Source organism: Tasmannia lanceolata, unplaced genomic scaffold (genome assembly GCF_043159265.1).
Source record: "Tasmannia lanceolata isolate RefF3 unplaced genomic scaffold, GAP_Taslan_0.1 ptg000013l, whole genome shotgun sequence".
Taxonomy (NCBI): domain Eukaryota; kingdom Viridiplantae; phylum Streptophyta; class Magnoliopsida; order Canellales; family Winteraceae; genus Tasmannia; species Tasmannia lanceolata.
The window spans coordinates 1,547,039-1,569,966 of NW_027518690.1; the positions used below are offsets into that span (position 1 = coordinate 1,547,039).

Genomic DNA, 22,928 nt, shown 5'->3' on the forward strand with positions numbered 1-22,928 from the left:
GTCCATTTTACATCGAAAGAAACAGAGCCTCTACATTAAATGGGTGTAAAACAAATTTCAGACTGATTTTTTCAATTACAAATGTGTAAACTTTATTTTATTGCTATTTTACAGTGAAAAAAACAGAGGCTTAACGTAAAATGGGTGTAAAACAAATTTTAGACCTCCTTTTTCAATTAAAATGGGAGTAACATTTATTTTACGACCATTTTACATCGAAAGAAACAGAGCCTCGTTGTAAAATGAGTGTAAAACAAAATTTAAGCCTAACTTTATAGCGCCATTTTACATTGAAAGAAACATAGCTTCACGTAAAATGGGCGTAAAACAAATTTTATGCCTATTTTTCAATTAAAAATGGGAGTAAAAATTTGTTTTACACCCATTTTACATAGAAAGAAATAGAGCCCAAATGAAATGTCCTTATGTAAAAAGAGATTTTCAAGTTGCAAAAGCATGCCATGAAATGATGAAAGACAGTACCATCACTAATCAATCCATTTACATAATTCAACAACAACAGCAGACAAAAAATATGTCATCAATCTATTTAGCTTTCCTTGCTTGTGCAACATATCTGACATCTATTCTTGATACAACTACAGAATAATCTGATCTTGGCACACACATAAATCTATCTGACATATATACACCTTGTCTCTGTACTTTTATTCCTATCAGATTTGGCCTTGTACTAATCTTCTCTTCCTATTCAGAGACTCTTAAAAGTCTTAACAGCCAACATATTCATGGAAAAGATCATTGGAAACTAGCCTCGGCCCTTTAGCCAGCACATTTACAGGAAGCAAATGGCATCCATAACAGCTTTCATCTTCGCCCGTCATGAGATTTCACCCTTGTCTCCAACCTTATAACGAATTTCAGTAACACTAGTCAAGCCAGAGCTATGAAGTTGCTTTCGCCTCTTTACAAGGTGTAATGCAATGTCTCTATCATCTCGTGCCTCTTCAGAATCAGGCTACATGCGCCAATTCACGGGAAAAAAAAACTACATAAGCTCTTGTTTAGAGAAAGATTATCGTAAAGTAGAGATTTTTTTATGTTTTGTTTTTCTTGAGAAAGACCAATTTCCATGTTTAGGTGTTTCATAGCCATACCTTGATCGCTAAAGCCCGGTCAAAGCTTTCCACAGATGCATCTGGCTCTCCATAATTTAGTTGTGTTCTAGCAAGTGTGATCCAGGCCTGTAAAGTATGTTTGTGTTGGGCCAAAAAGAATAAAAAAATATCATAATGGATGCTAGTACGATATCTTTTATTTAAAATTTTCACTCATGGCTTGCCCTTATATATGCTTAACAAGCAAAAGATCATGAGAAGGAAAATGTTGTAAGGGGAATAGGACTATGATAGTAGATCATTACTGTGACAAAAATCTCTGATAGCGATCTGATATTCAAACCCCATGTTATAGATTGGCATCCCACTCTTATCCTCATAGAATATTCTCATTGGCTGCTACAATTACCAGCAAGAAGAACAGCGAATATGAAGTTTTAAATGACGAAAGGGGTGCCAATATTAAAACAAGGGAGTGAGAATATCAGCTCGCTTCCTCATATTTAATGATTTAGGATGTCATAATAAAATTCTTGAAACTTACCACTATAGGTGAATTAATCAGGATGATCCTACAAGCCCTATTCTATTACCATCACAGCGCTCAATTTTTAGATATCAACATATGACCAGGACCAACCCAAACTACTGTAAAGTGTAAACCATTTAGTATGTCCCTTTTGATAGTGTATCTTACCCTGGTATTATCGTGTTTACTGTGTAGTATAGTAAAACATCCATCCATCTTCTCTCTCCACTAGAACCTAATTGACACACACAATTATGGAATTTTTTTTACAGTAACATGGAGGGCATGATACAGAATTTTCTTTTTAATAGAGATGTAGGTTGTAGGGCATAGCCTTATAAAGGATAAAGGGGATTAAATTAACTCACTAACCCAATTCCAGAAAAACATGACTACTTCCTAATATTGTCTCTACTTGATATCAGGCTTCTTCCTTCTATCTCTACATAATCAAAATATCAGTTCTGAGATCTACTTGTCAAGAGCTATCAAGAGAAAAGAACAAAGAAAATAATTTTATTGGGGCAAATTCAGTTGACAAATACCTTATCTGTTCAAGCATAAAACTTGTAGGTGTAATATCATGATTTGTGTCTCATCATTTGATGAATAAGGATTTGATGTGGATTCATGGAAAACAAACTGAAAAATATCGTTTTCAGTTTTTATTGATGTATGTTAATGACTTTTTGGATACAGATTTCTTGGTGAATGGTGAGTGGATCATTTTTATCCTAGAAAAAAGATGATTTTGTTTGTTTCACACTGAGATATCACGGTTCTATGATGATTTATATGCACTAGAAAGTGCCACACCTTGAATTTAGATTAAATTTATGACTTCTTACGCCAGAACTTATGTTGTCCTGCTTTGATTTATGTTTGATGATACACGGGATGTTAAGAGATAAAGTTTGTGATTGACTTTGTACTGGATGCCGGACAAACAATCAACAGCAAACAGAGGAACAAATACAAGTATCACAAGCCTATTAAACCAGTCACTTGGGCATGAACCACATGTATTGTAGATGATTGCGGTTAAGTTAGATGGCAACAATTATCTTACATGGTCATAATCAGTTAAAATGACCATCGATAGTGGGGGTAAGTTGGAATACATCAATGAAACCTGAAAGAGCCATAAAAGTTGATCCTACGTATGCGATGTGGGAAACTGAATATGGATTTTATATTTAATGCCAACCACAGGTAAGTAGTGATTGTTGTTCCTCCAAACAGCAAATATTTGGATTTTGTAATTACACTTATTCACAATGGAAGAATATCGCTAGGGTGTTAAGTTAAAGACTTTCTTGCGTTTTTAAATGATAAATATATTAACTAAGAAGAAAAACAAATGGCAGAAAGATGCTCCTTAGATGACAATTATGTCATGAAGCTTGGTGTGGATAAATATTAACTAAGCAGAAATAACAAATGGCAGAAAAATGCTCCTTAGATGACAATTATGCGAGGAAGCTTGGTGTGTCCACTTGAAGTCACGAATATCGTTCTCAGGAATTTCTCGGCAAGGGAAAATCTCAGGATATATATATATATATATATATATATATATATATATATATATATATATATATATATATATATATATATATATATATTTTTTTTTTTTTCAGGTTTATATCAGCGAAAAATGATAAAATTGAATAATTTATAAATATATAAATTAAGAAAAATAATAAAAATTGAAAAAATAAAAATTATCGTGATAAATGGAAATATCACTATATTTTTAAAATTCTCGGCATTATATCAGGATTTTTTCATTTTATCAAAATATTGCGACAAAATAGCTATATTTTGAAAATATCGGAGATAATTGTGACATCGCTTGATTCGCTTCTATCTAGATGGCCTCTCTATGTGTAATAAAGGATAACCAGTTACTTCAGTTTAGTCTAGGCCACACATACCTAAAAATGTGGAATAAGATTACGTGCAGTAATTTAAGGAAAGAAATGCCCTCTATCATAAAGTCTGTAAGTGAGTAGCATCCTCCAGGTTTAATATCAGGAATCCAAAAAAAATTACATTGAAAAACTTCATAAATTGAAAAAAAAAGGCAACAAAAAGAAACAAAAAATTAAACAGGAAATAAATCAGGAATCATGACATTGAATTACTAGTTAATACTTTAAAGCTACAAATGGTTCACATAGATGTGGTAATAACAAACCTCAGCCCATGAGGGTTCCAATTCTGTAGCCCCTGTAAAGCAATTAGGATCAATAGATAATGTCATCAGAGAAGTAAATGAAACTGGCAAAACAATTGGATCAAGAAAAAAAATGTATTCAAGGATTCCACAAGCAAAATACATAAATTAGACCAATAATTACAAAGATTACTTTTTCTGGAGATATATAATGTAACTTGTTTCTCAAAAAAATAACAGACATGATGTAACTTGTGAAAATAGATTTGCATAACAGACATGACAAACAAATGATGGCCATAATAAGCTTACATTTTCAATCTTCCAAAGACTAACAAAGAGATAACCAAAGGAACCTCACCAAATAGACAAAATTAAGAACCCAAGTACCATATCGACGCAAGTGATCTGTCATCTAAATTAAGAGTTTTCACCCAGGAAACTCTAACACCTGCTGGCAATCTGTAATGAAAATTCCAGAACTCCGAACATTCCCAGTCAAATGGAAATCCCAGATTTCAGAAGATTTCAGTCTTCTGAAAAATTCCAGCTTGTACAAATTTCAGCCAAGGTTTTAAATTTCGGTTTTGGTCGGCATGAAAATAGAAACATTTTGGTTTCGGTGGAAATTTAGGTGGAAATCTTGTCAAATCATGGAAACGTATGGAAACAAATGCAAATGATGAATTTTTTTAATTTAAAAAAAAAACATGCAAATAATGAAATTTTAAGATGAAATTTGGGAACTGCTGGAATAATCACAAATACATACTTAGAATCCACCACATAAGCAACAAAACCATCCATAAAATCACATCGAACACCTAGTGAGATGCGTTGTCGCACATGTCTAGAACAGTAAAGTCAATAAAGAAGTACAATGTAATGAAGTATAAGAAAGTACAAAGACCAGTCCCCCTTCTAAGGACCCCAACTCTATATCAATACCAGGACCCCATCTCTATATCAATACCAGGGTTCCAACTCTATGTCAATGCCGATCTGACATCCCATGCATAAGATACGGTTACTTTGCTCTGTAGTTCAATAATGTTGCCTACCAAATATCATTCTCTACATTAATGAAATGAAATGAAATGCAAATAGTAACATCTTTCCATTTTTTTGTTGTTCCGACCCTTTCAGTCGAATTTTGGGAATTTCGGTCAAATTTCAGGCATTTTGGTGAATTTCAGGAATTTCGGTCAAAATTTCTACGAAATAATGACGTGAAAGGAAATCATGTAGATTTTGTTTCAGTAGGGATGGAGATGGAAACATTTTAGTCATTTCGGGGAAATTTCAAGGAAATTTAAAACCATGAATCAGACTATAATTTAAGAATGTATTTGCACAAGTTTGAAAAATCAATTTGAACAAATGATGGGGAGTACAAGGAATAAAATTCGCATTAAAGAATGATGATTAATTTAGGTGAATTAGTAAGGAGTTTGGGTATGGAAGAAACATCATTTAGGATTACGGTTTTTGTACTGCTTAACAGTTAGGCAGAGAGTATGTACAGATTCATTCCAGAATCTCCTCTGTACATTCATTGGAATCAGATATGAGAGTAAACCATGGGTGTACTTTCCACTTTAACCACTCCATTTTTTCTGAAGATTTACTGAGACGATAACTTGATACTTGCTGGTAACCTAAATGTCTGAAAATAGCAACACAGTTTTTGCAAATTTATGGCTCTATTCTTAGAGCAAAGATCAGAACTTCCATTGTTAAACGGGTTTAATACCATTCGTAAAGCATTTGAATAGGTGTGGCCACCTCACCCTCAGAAAAAAGAAATGAATTCATGTGCATTTCATATAACTCATTAACAGAACAAACAAACTAGCACCGGGAAAAGTAAAATAAAATTGCGATGTAGCCTCAAAATCGGAGTAACCAAGAACAAATATTTCCAAAAGAGAACTTGTATTAAAGAAGCAGTTCAATTGGTTAGATATACTTTTTCCTAGCTGTATTTCTAAATGATACATTTATTTTATACAAAGAGAAGAGGCATACTCCAGTCCTCCACAGCAGGACCTGAAATGGTCATCCACTCCTTATTGGTGAAATGATGGGACCTTTAAAAAAAACAAAGGGGCACAACCCATGTCATTTCAAGTGGTTGCAATGCTTTCCGAATGAAAAGGGCGGAGAGACACGAAAGACTGGACTTCTCCCCTTATAAAACAGTCAATTAACAATAAAAAGTCCAGTTTAAATTGCTCATTTTTTATGGTATTTTATTTATACATGCCTGTGTCGTATCTCGTGATATGGAATACTTATATCCGTAAGGACCGTAACACTGTCATACATTTGGAAAATACCGAGTCGTATGTCCATTCCTGTGAGCATGACTATATCTGTTACATATCCGGGTATCATAGAAAGCAATCGTTTCCATATACCTCTGAGAGGCAATTAATCAAACAACTGTATGTGATGATTTTGTTTTTGCAATCCTTTTGTAGAGTAATTCTTTTAAACAAATGCTAAAAACTTATAAATTATCAGAAAAGAACAACCCATTGATTAAAGATATTTCACTACAAGGGTTGAGAACTTAGGTGTCTATAGACAAATTTATGGATCTAAAGAATTCGTGGCAGATAATCCAACAAACAACTGTATGTGACAAATTTTTTGCAATCCTTTTACATAGAGTCATTCATTTAATCAAATATTATACACTTTTAAATTATCAGAAAAAACGTCTCATTGATTACAGAGACTTCACTACAAGGGTTGAGATCTTAGGATGTCTGTAGACATTGTTTCTTTATGGATCTAAAGAATCTGTTGTAGATAATCTAAAATGATGCATTGAAGCAAAGGCATGACTAACATTAACATAACTAAGACCAGTAACATTGAAGGAACACATGTTTTGAGCTATATTAATTAGCATTAAGTTACAATGTACTAGAAATACGTATAAGAAAAACAATGTTTTAAGTCAATTGGCATGAGAATCTTTAACATTGGAGAAAAACAAGGATTGAGAATTAGTCATTTTCTCGAAATGAAATGTTAAAAAAAAAAAAAAAAAGTAGACAAGTGGAGCATACGTGTTGCCGCTCTTAAAGCATTCCAAACATCTCCAATCTCAAGTAGAACTTGTGCCTTCTGTTCATGTAAAACTGCCCTCTCAGGCATTAGAGTAAGCGCACCCTCCCACTTCACAAGTGCTTCACGGTACCTCCCATCCTTCAAGACGATAACATTCAAATGATAAGGTGATCCATATCGCAAATCGGGAATAATAGGGCCATTTGGAAGCATGGATTTTATAATCCAGGCTTTTAAAATCCTGGATTTACAAGCTAAAACCTGTAATTTTTTTTTTCAGGATTGCAAAATCCAGATTTTAACTCATAAAATTAGGTTTTATCTTATAAAATCCAGGATTTTACAACCCTGGATTATAAATTCAATGAATCAAAACGGCAGCCCCAATATGTATACAAACTTATAAAAACTACAGGTGGCCATGATCAGTTGGAGCTTAACATTGCAGAGATGCTTGACGGAAATTTATGAACATGCTATTTGATTTTATCAAGCACACAATGTGCATATTGTTAATGTTTCCTGAAAAGTGACAAATGAGGCATCTGTTTTTGTCAAATAGATGCAAGAATCAAAATAGATTCAAGAAGACAAGAGGGTAAAACAGTTATTATATAATTACAAATAAAAAAGTATACTTTATTAAAATTACAATTTATAAATAATATTGAACCGCTTGGAATCTCTGGGGCATGAGACTCACACTTCCATGCACCAGTTTTTACTATACAATATCACTATTTTTTTAATAGGGAGATGATATCTGCACTCCCCGGTGTATAAAATGGCAATCCTTATCCTTTACTGACACTTTTATAATAAGCTATTAAAGGCTTTTACGATAGCAAAATGACCATTATAACAGCCAATTAGAAAAGAAGTTAGATGGGATTCATTGAGGGTTCATTGGCTTTATAATGTTAAGTATCACTCTGATGGATCAATCGAGCGCTAGAAGGCTCGATTGATGGTGTGTGGTTTTACCCAAATATATAGCATTGGTTTCAATGAGACATTTGCTCCAGTGGCTGACTTCTATTCACATCCTATTATCTCTTGTTGCTTGGCATTCTTGGCCCCTACATCACCTTGATGTGAAGAGTGCTTTCCTACATTGTGATCTCTATCAAGAAGTCTATATGGTGCCTCTTGGTTTACTTAGTGTCTGGGGTAGGTCTTGTTCGCAAGTTACACACGCCTCTCTATGGTCTCAAACTATCTCCCACAGCTTGGTTTGAACATTTCTATATTGGCATCATTGAAATTGGGTACACAGTTTTTCTGATGATGCATTGCTTTTTAAAAGTGATGGTAGTGGTGAGAACACATCATAGGACTTTCGAGATTTTGTCACTCATGGTGTTCAACGGCAAGTTTCATGCTCGTATATTCCATCCCAAAATGGAATTAGAGAGTGAAAGATAGACATTACAAAAGTTGGTTTATCTACGATGTTTCATTCTAAGAGTAGGACCCTAGGCAGACAGAGGACTTTCACATGGAATTTCATGTCATTAACATGATAGCATCTACTACTCTTAGCCAGGCATCCCCCTTTTACGTATTCATAGGTGCATGTCATTATTATTTCTCTTTCAAATCATGGGGTTGTATATTATGTCCATGTACATTCCTCCACTTTGAAGGTCATTACATGCATTTTTGTTGCGTATATTGAAGAGTATAAAGGATACTTGTGTTACTCTTAACTCGTAAGATCCTAATTCTCACACCTTGTATCATTTGATGAGTCACACTTTTTAAAAATTATACACCCAATTACATGAAAAATGATAAAAAGAAAAAAAAATTACCCATTACACAGTCGTTGGATTTTTCTGCTGTTTATACCCAAAATTCAAGCATAGCAAAGATAAACTGTTATGAACCCAAATCGGTTCGCAGCGTGATTGATCTTCTTAGAGGGAAGATCAGCCTCTCGACCTGCTTCGAGGGAAGGGTCAGTCCTCCTTTGTGTGCAAAAACACAATTTCTGTGATAAAATTCTTCATTCCCTTGAAAACCTCTTGACCACTTCCTCTAAAACTCCTACCCAAGCCAATCTAGATAACCGTTATCCTTAAGATTCCTATCCATTCCAAACAACTAGAAAGAAATTCCACAAGTTATACAAAAAATACAAATTAATTTATTCTAATGGATGGCAGGAATTTTATGGAAAAGTTTGTGAAGGAAAAATAGTTCTAGAATTTCATACTTTTTAAAGCACGGAAAAAGATAGCCTGAACTAATCCTATACAATTTTTACTTAGAGTGACCTTCAATTTATGATAATATCCCTCTAAATTAACCATAATCATACTATTTTCTCTAATGAAAAGAAAAAAAAATTCCAAACAGGGCTTAAGTGAGACTCATCTAGGCACTTAACAGAAACTCATGTTTCTGGAATCAAAACATTCAAGCAATTCCAATCTTATTATAGAAATGAAGAAATTTCCAAAAAAAATATATATACCACAGAAGAATTGCTCAAAATAGAGAAAAGATCAGGTAAATAAAGAAATTTTTACTTACTCAAAACAAATAAAAATTGTACACCCAATTACATGAAAAATGATAAAAATAAGCTTTTTATGAATACCCATCACACAATTGTTGGATTTCTGTTGTTTATACCCAAAATTCAAGCATAGCAAAAGATAAACTCATTATAAGTTGCAATTTTACAATAAAAGGAAATACAAATTTTCCAAAAAAAAACCCACAAATAGCACAACAGACTTGCTCAAAATAGAGAAAAAATTAGGTACTTCAGCCAGCCAATTTCCTTAAAAATTATACACCCAATTCCATCCCCCAAGTATATGAAAAATGATAAAAATAAACCTTTTATGAATACCCATTAAGCAATTGTTGGATTTCTTCTGTCTATGCCCAAAATTCAAGCATAACAGAACAAAAACTCATTATAAGTTGCAATCTTACAATAGAGAGGAACACAAAATTAAAAAAAAAAAAACCAACAAATACCACAAAAGAATTGCTCAAAATAGATAAAAGATTAGGTACCTCAGCCAGCCGATTTCCTTGGGATTGGAACGAATCTGCAAGCTGGGTTTTTGAGTTTTTGTCATTATCTAATTTCTCCTCTTCTTTATCATCTGTTGGGTCGAATGGGAGATTTGGGTAAGAAGAGATAGTGGGTCGAGTACGCTTGTTGGTACTCGACTTCTTCCATGCTATTTTCATCCTCCTCACTATTTTTTTATTTTTTTTTCTCTTTGCTGTTCTTCTTGGCAGCACTCCTTTTGGGGGTTCTCCCTAAACCCATTAACGGGGCATTAGGAGGGTGATCGCAGCCGTTGATCTGGGTGCACTGTAAAATGTCACCCATGTGAGTGTGGTGATCGAAACCATTGATATTGACAGCCACACTGTCAGTTTAGTAGTATTGGATACCGTCCATCTAATAAATATCCTATGACATAGATGTTAGCATGAACATATTATTGAAAATTTTCACCCTACTAAGTTCTTTTTGCATGTAAATCATATCTTCTTTATATATGGGAAAGGTATTGTACGGATTACACCATAGAATGATCCAAACCGTCCATTTGATGGGCCACAACGTAAATACATTGTGCCCCAAAAATCATTTCCATATGATGATCCCAACCCTCCAATCTATAGAGGTTTACTTTATAAATCATAGGGGTAGAATCATCATGTGGAAATGATTTTTGAGGCACAAATAACCTATTTATGTTGTGGCGCACCAAATGGACGGTTTGGATCATCATATGGTATAAGTCATGAGAGGGGTCTATGTACCCTTGTGGGCCAGCCCACTACGCTCGATGTCTCAATCAATGATGCTTAATTGGTGCCCAAATTGAATCCAGAGGACTTGATTATGAAGAAGTCATCTGCCTTCATTGCTGAGGGAGGTCCTTCAAAGAAAGAGTTGTTACTATCTATTGATAGGATTATGACTTTAATGGGAGTTGCTAGGCAATTTTATGGAAAGCCATTTCACGGCTGACTTTTGCATGAGAGAACAGCCACACTGTCTCACTTTTCAGCAGCTATTGTCTTATTCATTTAATTCATCTGAGGTGGCTTCTCCCACATGCAAAAGTCCGCCACGAAATGGCTTTCCCTGAAATTGCCTAGTGAACTGATGGCTATGGGCATAACCGTGAATGGTCTTTATTTGTTAGATCCTACTGTAGATAGTGTAGAATAAATTGAAAGGGCTATATCAATGAGTACCCATTCTCTGAAAAGATAGGAGGGACATGGTGTCATACGTATCCATGAAAACTTAGATAAATTAAGTCACAAAAATATGGATAATATGACTAGATTGTTAAAGATGGTCCATTGGATTCTCTCCAAGTGGAACCCTCATCAACGTATGAGCCTTGTATACAAGAAAAATTGATCAGATTGCCCTTTTCTAGGAAATGGTATTAGGGCCACGGGTGTTGTGGACATGGTGCGTACCAATGTATGCGTCCCTTTAGACATCCTACGAGAGGTGTATTCAGCCTTTGAGAGAATGGAATGATGCGATGAAGGAAGAAATTATTGAAAAGAAAAGAAAGATGGAGTATATATATTGTGATATAACAAATCAACTACATTGCAATGACAAAAAATCCAGTACTGCATGGAAAGATTAAACAATGAGATTACACACCAAAAAGAAAAGATTAAACAATGAGAACTCGTTGGGGGAAGGAGAAATCAAGCTAGATCATTGCAACACGGAGGATCAAATAGTCGAAATGTTTGCAAAACACTTCCAAAGGAAGAGTTTCGCACTAGGCATTGAAGTTCGTTTGGATTAAGGGACAGTTTTGAAAATAATTGAAACATAATTTGGATTTATGTTTTAGGATAGCTCTTGTTGATAAGTTTTATTCATATAAGACTTTAGTTTGTTTTCCTATTATTTAGGAATTCTCTCTTATATCTCTTTACTGTAAACTAATTGATTTAAGGAAGGTTCAAGAGTGGTGTAAAACGAATGAAAATGAAAGAGAGGAGCTGCAAAAAACATTTTCTCTTCTTTATATTTTATTGCTTTCATTAATAAAAGAGAACATTTACTCCATCATCTTCCTACCTTCTTTGTGTTACAAATATTTTTCTCTATTTTTTTAGGTAGGTTTTTTTTCAGAGAAAGGATATTGCAGTCTATTCACCCTCAAAACTTAGTATATATGTTTGTAGTTTTGCCCAAGTTGCTTCTCAACTTGATAGTTTCTCCTGAAGAATATGGACAAGAAGGTGGCATCTGGGCCAGATATATTACCATCCAACATGCGAACAACCCTACAAGAACCACTATTGGACATCTTTTATAGAAAGCCCTATGTGAAGAGAGCCAAATAAAGCTCTAAAATGCACGAGGGTTGCAACTTCATATGCTGCTGATCTTTCCAACACCACATGCCCCATTCTCTCCGCATCTTTAAAACATTTGTCCTTCTTCATAGTTTGGAGTAGAGGGCCCAAACCTTAGTGAAGCAAACTCCCATGAGAGCTTCTCTTGTTCTCCTCTGTTGCATGTCTTTTATTTTATTTGGTAACTATACAACATATCACCACCAAAACAGTACCACACCTTATCAGATAGTGGGGCTAATTTTCCATACTGTGGGCCCCACCTTGGATCTCCAGCCCAATTAGATAATTGAAATTAATGTGCATAATAATTCCAATTTCTCCGTGGGCAGCCGCAGTGGCGCCCATCAATTGGTGAGCTCTTAATTGTCTGGAATAATAGAAGTTTATGTATTTATTAGTTTTATTTTATTGGAAATTTTCCAGTAAAAAGGTCATTTTTTCAGCTTATTTATCATATAAGCTATATATGTTACTCTATAGTTTTATTTATTTATTTTCCATGTTATCAGTTATCACTGTATAATGCCAATTTCAACCAAAATATTGGTTTACTAATAATTTAATTTTTTCAGTATGTTACTATTTCCTGTATTTATTTTTAAGCATTGATTGCCCATATGTGTTGCCTATATGCTGCTGATATTTAGCCAATAAATTTATGTCTAGTGAACTATAAAGTTGTCGATAAATATACAAATATTTTTGTGAGCATTCCTTCGAAAATTTCAAATATAGTTTTCAAAAATTTTGAATTTGTTGTTATAAATAAATTCAAATCTCTCTCTCTCTCTCTCTCTCTCTCTCTCTCTCTCTCTCAATAATTTCGATTAGGGCTGCAAATAGACAGAGAACATGACCTTGGATATGATAGAATGTAAGAAAATGATCAACGTAGAAGAACCCAACTAGAGCTGGATCGATTCCTTTCACCTTCTTCAGGAATTTTTTTTTTAAAGGATTCATTTAGCCGACCCCAACTAGTTCAGGACAAAGGCTTTGTTGAGTTGAGTTGAGGGCTACAACTTGGGTCGAGTTTTACCCGACCCGCATCGACCAGGTTTAGAAATAATGGGTCTTAGGTTGGGTCGGTTTTAAATTGGAAAACCCGACTCTATCTTGGGTAGGGCCGGGTTTAAAGAAAGAAAACCTGAAACACGACCCGAATCATATGGGTGTACTGTGACTTTCTTAAATATCTCGTGAATAACATAGCAAATTTTTTTCCAATATATTGATATAATTGTTTTCATTGAGGTGATGATGTCTATTATGTGAAAATAGTGTCCTTTTTTAATTTATATACTTAATGACATAAATTTAGAGATTTTTGGTGTGAAGATTTTTTTTTTCCCTACAATCTTTAAAATTAGTTACTATCCTACACTAAAAAATGAAAACCTGACAAGACCCGACCCAACCCGAGAAACTATCTTGGGTAGGGTCAGGTTTACTAATCTCGGGTTTTCCTGTAAAAAACCCAGCCTGGCCCGATCCGACCAGAGATAATTCTCGGGTAGGGTAGGGTTTTGGAAAACCCTACCCACCTGACCTGAGTTGCACCCCTAATTTCGATAATGGTACTACTCACTTTGTTTTACATTTCTAGTTGAATCTTGATCTACACCATCTCGAGTGTTGTAACCACCGTAAAATGCTAATAAAAAAGTATAGAACAAATTGAGTAGTGCCACTATCAAAATCTCATTTATATCAGAGTGTCGATATATCATTCCTAAACAGTAACATACATATACGTATTAAAAAATACAATGGGCCTACATTATTCGACGATCCAAACTATTCATTTGTTGGGCCACAATGTAAATAGGTTTGTGCTCTGAAAATTTTCTCCATAAGATTATCAAAACTGCCCAATCTGTAGAGGTTTCTATAATGTGCCCTTGCTCCACATATTAGAGGATTAGCTTCATCCTAATCCCAACAAATGAATGATTTAATCCTAACAAATGAATGATTTGTATCATCGAATAATGAGGGCCTCACTATTTTAAAAAAAACATATGTAAATGCAGACAACATTAAAAAGGGAGATGATATATTCCCTCCATTATCTTTACTTGGGACAGCCCCGTTGAGTGTAAGATAGTCAGAAATACACTTGAGGGGCTGTTCCAACTTCCAAGTAGAAAAAAGGGGGTGGATATATCACTTCCCCATTAAAACTCTACACGCAGGGGTGTGCGTGTGTTTTGTTGATATTTTTTTTTTTTGACATCCAGTCCAATTGGATATGTATAGAATCTAGTGATGGGTTGTTTTTCTAAGACTTGCACACCTCATACTGACAGATGCACCCCATGCCCATCTTTCTTTCAGTCCTGTTTGAACGTGTGTGTGAAAGAGAGACAGAGTAGATGTGATGGCAAATTAGGCTAAAGTAATACACGTGCATTAGTTTTGTGATTGGACTTGTTTGGGTGATGTGCTGACATATTTGGTGCAATTAATGTGCCCATGTTAGTGTGTCCCGGCTCTAGAAGGAGTTAGATGTTCTCTACATGTGGGCTCCCTTGTTTCTTTTTACCTTTTCTTTTCTCTTCGTTTTTACCATTGGTTCATCTATGTTACTATGTAGCTTAGTGCCAAAACTTGTCTATTCTTGCTTGCCATTAGGCCCTCCATGCAGCATAGTACTAAAGGGGACTGTCCCAAGTGTGGATATCATTTAACGTACTCTTAGTCCATGATTAATTAATTAATCCAACACCCATATCTCACGTGGCTATACATTAATGATGGCACATTGCTTCACTAAACTGAAGCACGGCAAAATGAAATGAGAGACAGAGGCATTAACTATCATACAACCACATAACCTGATAGCAAGAAAGAATGATAAAGAAAGAAGCATAGGTATCATATTTCAAGGGCAATGATCCTATGGAAACATGAAGGGATTTTTTGGCTTATCCCAAGGAGAATGATAGAGGGCGAGCCTTGGTGCAACGGTAAGGTTGCACTCTTTTGACCTAGCAGTTACAGGTTCGAGTCACATAAACAGCCTCTCTGTAAAGCAGGGGTAAGACTGCCTACATCTAGCTCTCCTCAGCTCCCGCAATGGCAGGGGGTCGTGAAAGTGTTTCATGCTTGTATGAAGACATAAGTGCCCCTCAGACATTGGTATCTGGGTCACGGAGGAGAGAAGAAGGAAGGGTGTGCTCAATACATAAGGACTAGTAAAGGCAGTAGAGCTTACAATGTAGGTGCTACATCATGAGGCAATGAAGACTGTATGCTTTCCTTTTCACTCCTAAATGAAAGCTAAATGGCTAGGCCTACGGGTTGATATGGGGTAGGTCCTAGTAAAGAGAAAAAGACTTTAGAATCAGAGAAAAGGAAGCATGACATGTGGTAGAGGGAGAGTGGGTCTTATTGGGGTCAAGGACTCTAATGACGTTGAGGTGAGAGCAGGGCATCAGGATTCTTGAAGATAGTGTTTTGGACAGGCTAATAGTAGAGGGAGACTTCTTAAATGCCATTAGATGGATAGATTGTAGCATGCCTATTCTGTGGAGACTCACAAAGTTGATGAGATTCAAGACCGTGTGGATGGGTCATTTGGTCTGTTTCAACACGTCTGTCGCTCGGCTAATCGTGTGGCAGATCGACTTGCCAAAGCCGGGGTGTACCAGGGGTCTTTAGAGATTTTTTATTATCTCCCCCCTCTCCCTGAGCATACCCTTCGTTTTTTTATTTTTTCCCCTTTGCACATTTGACCTCCTCGATTTTGTGGATCGCCCCTCTTTTCAAATATAATTTTCACCAATTCAAAAAAAGTGCAATAATTAGTTTTGAAATAAAAAAAGTGCAATAATCGGTTTTGGAGTCAAAATCAATTTTAAAAATCCAAAGCGAACAGGGCCTTAGATGTGTTGCTTGACCACTACTCCAATTCATAATATAATAATCATGGATACAAAATCATACCAGGAAAATATACAATCATTAATCCATGAATGTTGAATTAAAGTCCTAAATACACAAAAAATTTCAACTTTTTCTTTGGTATTTCAATTATTTTCTCCATGTATCACTTTTAGATATTTTATTCAATTTCTAACCACAAACTTAAAATGCACTAAATTCCATATTTTTGTTAGGAAAATATTTTTAACATGCAGCATGTATTATATTCAACAAATGTAGGATCCCTATGTAAACAAAACAAATCTTCTGCTCCATAATTGAGCACATAGCACAAAAGCCCATGCTTTGTGTTGTCAATTAAGGAGACAAGTTATACTTTTCTGAGTTCCATCAAGGCCAAGAACAGGAGAAACATTTGCTTGTGATGAAAAATTAGAGGTCTTTTCATGTCCTACATACTAGGGCTGAAAGAACTAGAAAGAACATTCTAGGAGTTGAATCTCCCTTTCAGATGTGCATATGTTCGAGGCGATCTGGACCGTTCATCGAATGGGCTTGAACATTGACTAGCCATAGCCCAAGGATTCTCAAACTTTTTTTTAGCTAATTAAGAAAGAATTATATTGGGAAGGGAGGGAATGATACAGGAACAGGAACACAGTGAATGAAAGGCTGCTCAAGATGCAAAGATGCATAGATTATAATTTTGAGAAAGTAATTCCTTCCGGTGTATTGATTTTCGGAGGAAAAGATGCTTAGATTTGTTGAAGTATAAATGATTAAATAACGCTTAACATCTTAAGCTTTCGAAGTAATTGGTTGTTTCACATGATACCAGAGCTATTGCCTCACGGCAGGTCCTAGGCTCAAAACCCAACAACTCTTTGATATTAAAAATCCACGTGTAAGGCCAACCCAAAAGAGGGGCCACATGTGAGGGGGAGCTTTGAAGTATAAATGATTAAATAACGCCAACTCTACCGGCTTAAGCTTTTGGAGTAATTGGTTGTTTCACAAGCTTCACTAAGCACCTTGCCTGAGAGGAACTTCTCTCTGTCTCAGTTAGACAGTGTAAAGTGCAACATTTGCTAGAGTTTGTTCTCTATACTAGAAAAAGGTTGAGAGAGAGAGAGAGAGAGAGAGAGAGAGAGAGAGAGAGAGAGAGAGAGAGAGAGAGAGAGAGAGAGAGAAAGAGAGTCACGTGTCAGGAATTAGCTATTGTAGGGGATTTTTTATTACAGTAAAGAGTAATCCATATTGGCTCATTGACAATTGGTGTTCAATAATTCAATACAGTTTTGAGCTGGAAACACTTAGCGCGTGTATTCACGTTGGAAGGGGCATGGTAATGGGTTATTAGTGTGCGGGCTCAAAGTAAACAGAATAAGGGATGTGTGCTTAGTTGAGGAGCATGAGTCCATATGGGATTGATCCCTACTCTCCCAAAATGTTTAAAGTTGTTATTTCTCCCCCATTGGAATCAATATATAAGGTTATTTTGGAGAGACTAGAAGACCACCCCGGATCATTCATCATTTTGAAGATGATTGTTACTGTCCCAGGATTGAGTGTTATGTTTCTGCTAAATGTTAACTTGTTCATTCGTATGATTATGGTTTTGATCAGGCAAAAACATTTTACATATTCTACATACTCAAAGCATTTGAACTCTCCTTCTTAGTGGTGAGAAATCCATTAATTAAAAGAGGGAAGAATTTACTTACTCTCCAATGATTTGGAATAAATCCCCAATCTTAGAAAACAAATTTTACACCCATTTTTGGGGTCCTCATGGTTGCACCTAAAATAGGAAAAATCAAAGTAAATTGCCTATTTTCACTTCCCTAATATTGTTTGGTTGCCATTTATATTCACGTGGAAGTCCTCGTCTGCTGTAAATTTTCCAAACACAAGCCCTTTTTTACTGTGGACTTTCCTCTAAAATTAAGAGATAAAGCAAAGTAAAGAAATGGGAATATGTTTTCCTTTCCTTCTACTTCTATACAACATACATCCAAACGGATTATTAACGATGAGCATATTAACAACAGGATTGATATTATTGGGGTTCAACGCGAAAGCAACAATCTCACATCGGAAAAGGGCTTATAAGAACTTGGTCACCCTCCCCTTAATGGCTAGCTTTTAAGGGTGAGTTCTACCCCGGCTCCCAACAAATATCACCACCCTTAAACTTAAATTAGGCCAATTTAGTTAAAGGTAGTTGAGAGAACAACTATGGGGGTTGTTACAATATAAAAGGTTCGTGTTGATTTCCTTATAAAACCCCTTTTATTCTTACTCTGTTTCTCTCAACGTAAAATGGGTGTAAAACAAATTTTACGCCTATATTTAAGTGGGAAAATGGGCGTAAATTTTGGTTTAGCCCATTTTGGCATTTTAGGTTGAAAGAACTTTCGAAGGTGCCTTAAGAATAATATTAACAAGGTGATTGATATTGCCATGTAAAATGGGAGTAAAATATTTTCCACTTAAAAATGGTCGTAATTTTTGTGTTTAACGTCCAGTTTGTGAAACAACCAATTACTCCAAAAGCTTTAGCTGTTGGAGATGGCGTTATTTAATCTTTTATAGTTTAACACTCCCGCTTATGTGTTTTCCCTCTTTTTTTGGTTGGCCTACACATGTCACATGTAGCCCTTCTTTTGGGTTGGCCATTGCATGTGGATTTTTAATAATGAGTTTTGAACTCAGGACCTTTGCTTTGATAGACTGATACCATGTGAAACAACCAATTTACTCCAAAAGCTTAAGCTGTTGGAGATGGCATTATTTAATATTTTATATATATGTTAACACAGTTTACGTTGGAAGCACATAGCCAAAAAAAAGTAAAACTATACCAGAACAGGACAAGTGACATGTGGGTGGGTACCTATAAATTTATGGGTGCCAATACCATCCCTCCTACAACTCAGTTTTCTTTAACTAGCTCATTTGATGAAGAGTCACATGATCACATTTGGAAATCCTTACGTATTTACATTAGAAGATAGAAGAGTAATAGAAGTCTTACATGCAGAAGTGGATCTCTGATTCCTCTTATCTTACACACCACTAGAGTATGTACAAGAAGAGATAAAAATAACAATATTTATTTAAGCCAATAATCACAAGGTTCCAAAGAGGCTGGTTAGGTTGTGGGGGATAGAAGCCATTGGGTGAAGCTTTGCAGGGTTCTTATGTCTGCTCTGTAGTGCTTTTGTGTGAACTCCAGCAAAGCCGACCATGTGAAATCAGGGTACTTCCTTAGGCCTTCTCTGCCAACAAGATCTTGTGGGGGGCTCACCACCTTGTCTTCTTTTGGGCATAGGAAGAAAGCTAGAGATATCCTCTGTGTTTGTCTATTAACCACTGCCCTATGCAAGCAGCTCTTGTATCTCCCATTTGATAGAGCCTACAAAAAACATAGGAAAAAAAAGATTTAGTTTAGATCAACTACCACATATCTTCTTCTTAATCTATCTTTTCTTCTCCATTGATCAAAACCCAATTAGGAAATTGATTAATATCTTTAAATCAGACTAGTTTCGAGCGATCCGAACTTCGGATCTTGTGATTGCACCAAAGACAACCGACTTGTAGATGTGATAGTGGTGGCCCTCTGATATGTGGCACCAGCATTTTTGAAGCCGAAGGGCATGACCTGACTTGTAGATGTGATGAAGGGAGTCATGATTTTGTTCTCTTGGGCCATTTGGATCTGGTTGTAACTAGAGAATTCGTCCATAAAGTAAATTGATTATTCTGTCCATAAAGGAAATTGATTAATATCTTTAAATCCTACAAGTTGCTAGCAATCCAAACTTTGGAGCTAGTGATAGCACCAAAGCACACGGCTTATAGATGTGACACTTAGCTACCAATGTATCTTCTTCTTAATCCATCTTTTCTTTTCCATTGATCAAAAACCGGTCGGGAAATTGATTAACACCTTTTAATCCTACTAGTTTCGAGCGATCTCAAATCTAGATCTTGTCATTGTTGCACCACGACAAACTATCTTGTCTATTTGAAGCTTAGCTACCTATTTTATACTAATTATAGCTTAACTATTAGATGAGATTTGCTTAGTAGATAAAATTTACCATGAACGTATCGCCGATGTTGACAACTAGAGCATCGGGTCTCGGTCGGATGGAGTGCCATATATTGTTGGAGAATACTTGAAGGCCTTCCACTTGGTCTTGATGAAGTATGGTTAGTGAAGTAGGATCACAGTGAGGCCCTGTTCCAAGGGTGAGGCTTGGCTCTTGGCAAGGAGGGTAGTAATTGCATCTCATTATAGAGTGGCTGTCTTGAAAGAATTTCCTATAGTGCAAACGATCTACTCCCAAACTTATAGCCAAGAGTTCCATGATCACTAGAGATAGCTCCTTCATTGCCTCACAGTATCTTTGGTAAACCAACCTGAAAACCCAAATAGTTGTACTGTCAGTTTTTCTCTTCATCTTTCGATCAACATAAGTTAGTGTAACATATTTGAAGATAAAGGGCCTCTTTGCATACCACCAAAAATTATATGCAAATGGTTTTGAAGTTAAATATGATTAAGTAAGCCAAAATAATGGTTATAATAGTTTTAGAAATTATATGGTTATTGGCTTCCAAAGAAAACTTAATGTCCCAATAAGATTAAACTTAAGTACTCTTATTTGCTAACAAAAACCAAGTTTGATTGCATCTAAAGAGGCCATAAAAGGGGGGGTAATAGGAGGAAAAAGGATACCCTGTTTGCTCGAAATCTTGCCCTAAGACCGACGTGAAGTAGTCAGTGACAACGTGCTGAGAACCATTGTCATGATACCCGAAAGAGAGAGTCTCCTTCCATGGCAACTTGGAGGTGAATCGATCGGCATGAGCCCCGACATAACCCCACATACTCCCGGGTGTTCTTTTAGCTCTCAACTTATGGTTAAGGGGTAGTTTGAAGAATGTGTCCATGTAACCTTGTGCGGATTGGATGAGAGAAGCATCCACGCCGTGGTTGATCACTTGGAAGAAGCCGTGGCTTTGGCACGCGACTCTAATGAGCTTAACCGCATGCATTGTTGCCTCCTTGTCGCCTCTGAGGAACCCTTTAAGGTCCACTAGAGGCTCCTGGAGCTCACCTGTGGAAACGGCTAGATCGGACGTCGGCCAAATGAATTGACTTGGTATGTGGGATTGTTTTGGTATGGAAGAATAATCAAAGACTAGAGACTCATTGTGATCTCTTGGGTTCTTTAGTTCTAAGGAGGGTGGGAAGAGGAGGGTGGTGGCACTTGAGTCCATTGGGAGAGACGCAATTCAAAAGAGTTGGGAAGAATGCAGGGTATATGTAGGATTCAAAAGCAATGAGATTATTATATTAAAAAAACAAAAAAAAAAGGTGGTGGGTCTTTTGTGTTAAGATAGAGAGCAAATAAGAGAGTGGAAAAGGCCAAGAAGAGCCCATTGGGAAGGTCGTAGGGAGGGTTGGATTTTTGTTAGGACCAGCCAACAGCAGAGACGAGGGACGCCCTCTCTTAAAACTCAAGCGTTTAAAAACTATAGTTTTGGACAAGCATTGCCTTAGGTAAAGCAAATGAATAACACTTCATATTTTTACTAACTTGGGTGAGTTTGAACTTTGATTTGAGTCAGTAAATAAAGTCAATGATTGACTCCTCGAGATTTTAAAGAGTGTTTTGAGTTTTAATCCAATGGTTATCCTCCCAAAATCTACAATCCCCATGCAACGTCCCTCTCTCGTTTTGGACTCCAAAATGAAATCGCATCTTTCCAAAGAGCAGCAAGAATATATTATTTATATTATGCTTTTACATACTTTGGATTCATACCAAAACTTTTCTTTTATTAGCCTTCCCTCTCTTGACATATGACTGCTTTCTCATTTTTTATTTTCCTTTCTTCTCTCATTTTTCATGAGATTGTTGTGAAGTATCATTGATTATTTAAAAAATCATTACTATTCTTAGTTACGATCTTCTTCTTCTATTAATTTCTAAAATGAAGCAGTAAATAGAAAGATTTGATCGGTTACTATAGAAAATTCATTTTAATAATTGTAACCTATTTATATGTTGTTGTTAGGTATCATCTTTATAGCTCAATCAACTTTCACTTTCTATGGGTTTCTTTCCAATCTAAATTAACTTCAAACCCGCGCATCGCACAGTTGGTCTCACTGGTATGTACGGGATATAGCTTGATTGAGAGAGAGAGAGAGGTGTCGGGGACAAATAAGGCATATAACAGTTAGGTATAGATAAGGCTACTATATCCAAATGACCCTATGTTAATAATGGTAGGAACTCACCTTGTTTTACATGTTTTAACTGAATTATAATAAACAATGTGAGTTCGTCCCATTATCAAAATTTGGTCACGCGAATCAGTTCCTATATATACTGATATTCGCACTGCCATGTTTTTTATTATGAGACTAACTTACCTTGTCATTTATTATTTAATTAGCTCTCAAAAGGTATTGCAATTCCCAAAAGGCTCTCTGCAGCCAATTAAAGATAAAAGACAAGGTGAGATTGCCTCAATATCAAACATGCTGATCACCCCATTTATATTATATGGGATTTGCTAGGTAATTTTACACCACCTCGGTGCAGGTTTTATCTTATTCATCTAATTCATTTGAGGTGGTTATTCTCTCCTAAAAAAGTGGGCCATGAAATGGCTTTACGTGGATAGCAATTCTCATATTATATTTACGCTAATGATATTGGCAATACCACGTTTTAATAATTATACTAACTCATCTTGTCTTTTG

At 35.8% G+C, this 22,928-nt stretch overlaps 2 protein-coding genes across 2 annotated transcripts; both read right to left on the reverse strand.

Moving 5' to 3' along the window:
* Nucleotides 1-525: 525 nt before the first annotated feature.
* On the reverse strand, nucleotides 526-10,142 carry LOC143889451 (Tetratricopeptide repeat (TPR)-like superfamily protein). Its single transcript, XM_077393660.1, has 5 exons — nucleotides 9,902-10,142; nucleotides 6,868-7,006; nucleotides 3,809-3,840; nucleotides 1,119-1,205; nucleotides 526-979 (listed from the first exon to the last, which is right to left on the reverse strand). Exons 1-5 carry the CDS (start codon nucleotides 10,079-10,081, stop codon nucleotides 842-844), a joined length of 576 nt encoding a protein of 191 aa, XP_077249775.1. The 5' UTR covers nucleotides 10,082-10,142; the 3' UTR covers nucleotides 526-841.
* An 8,975-nt stretch (nucleotides 10,143-19,117) lies between these two features.
* LOC143890672 (gibberellin 20 oxidase 2-like) lies at nucleotides 19,118-21,436 on the reverse strand. Its single transcript, XM_077395355.1, has 3 exons — nucleotides 20,889-21,436; nucleotides 20,248-20,569; nucleotides 19,118-19,556 (listed from the first exon to the last, which is right to left on the reverse strand). The coding sequence occupies exons 1-3, from the start codon at nucleotides 21,431-21,433 to the stop codon at nucleotides 19,293-19,295; spliced, it is 1,131 nt and encodes a 376-aa protein (XP_077251470.1). The 5' UTR covers nucleotides 21,434-21,436; the 3' UTR covers nucleotides 19,118-19,292.
* Between the last annotated feature and the right edge of the window lie 1,492 nt (nucleotides 21,437-22,928).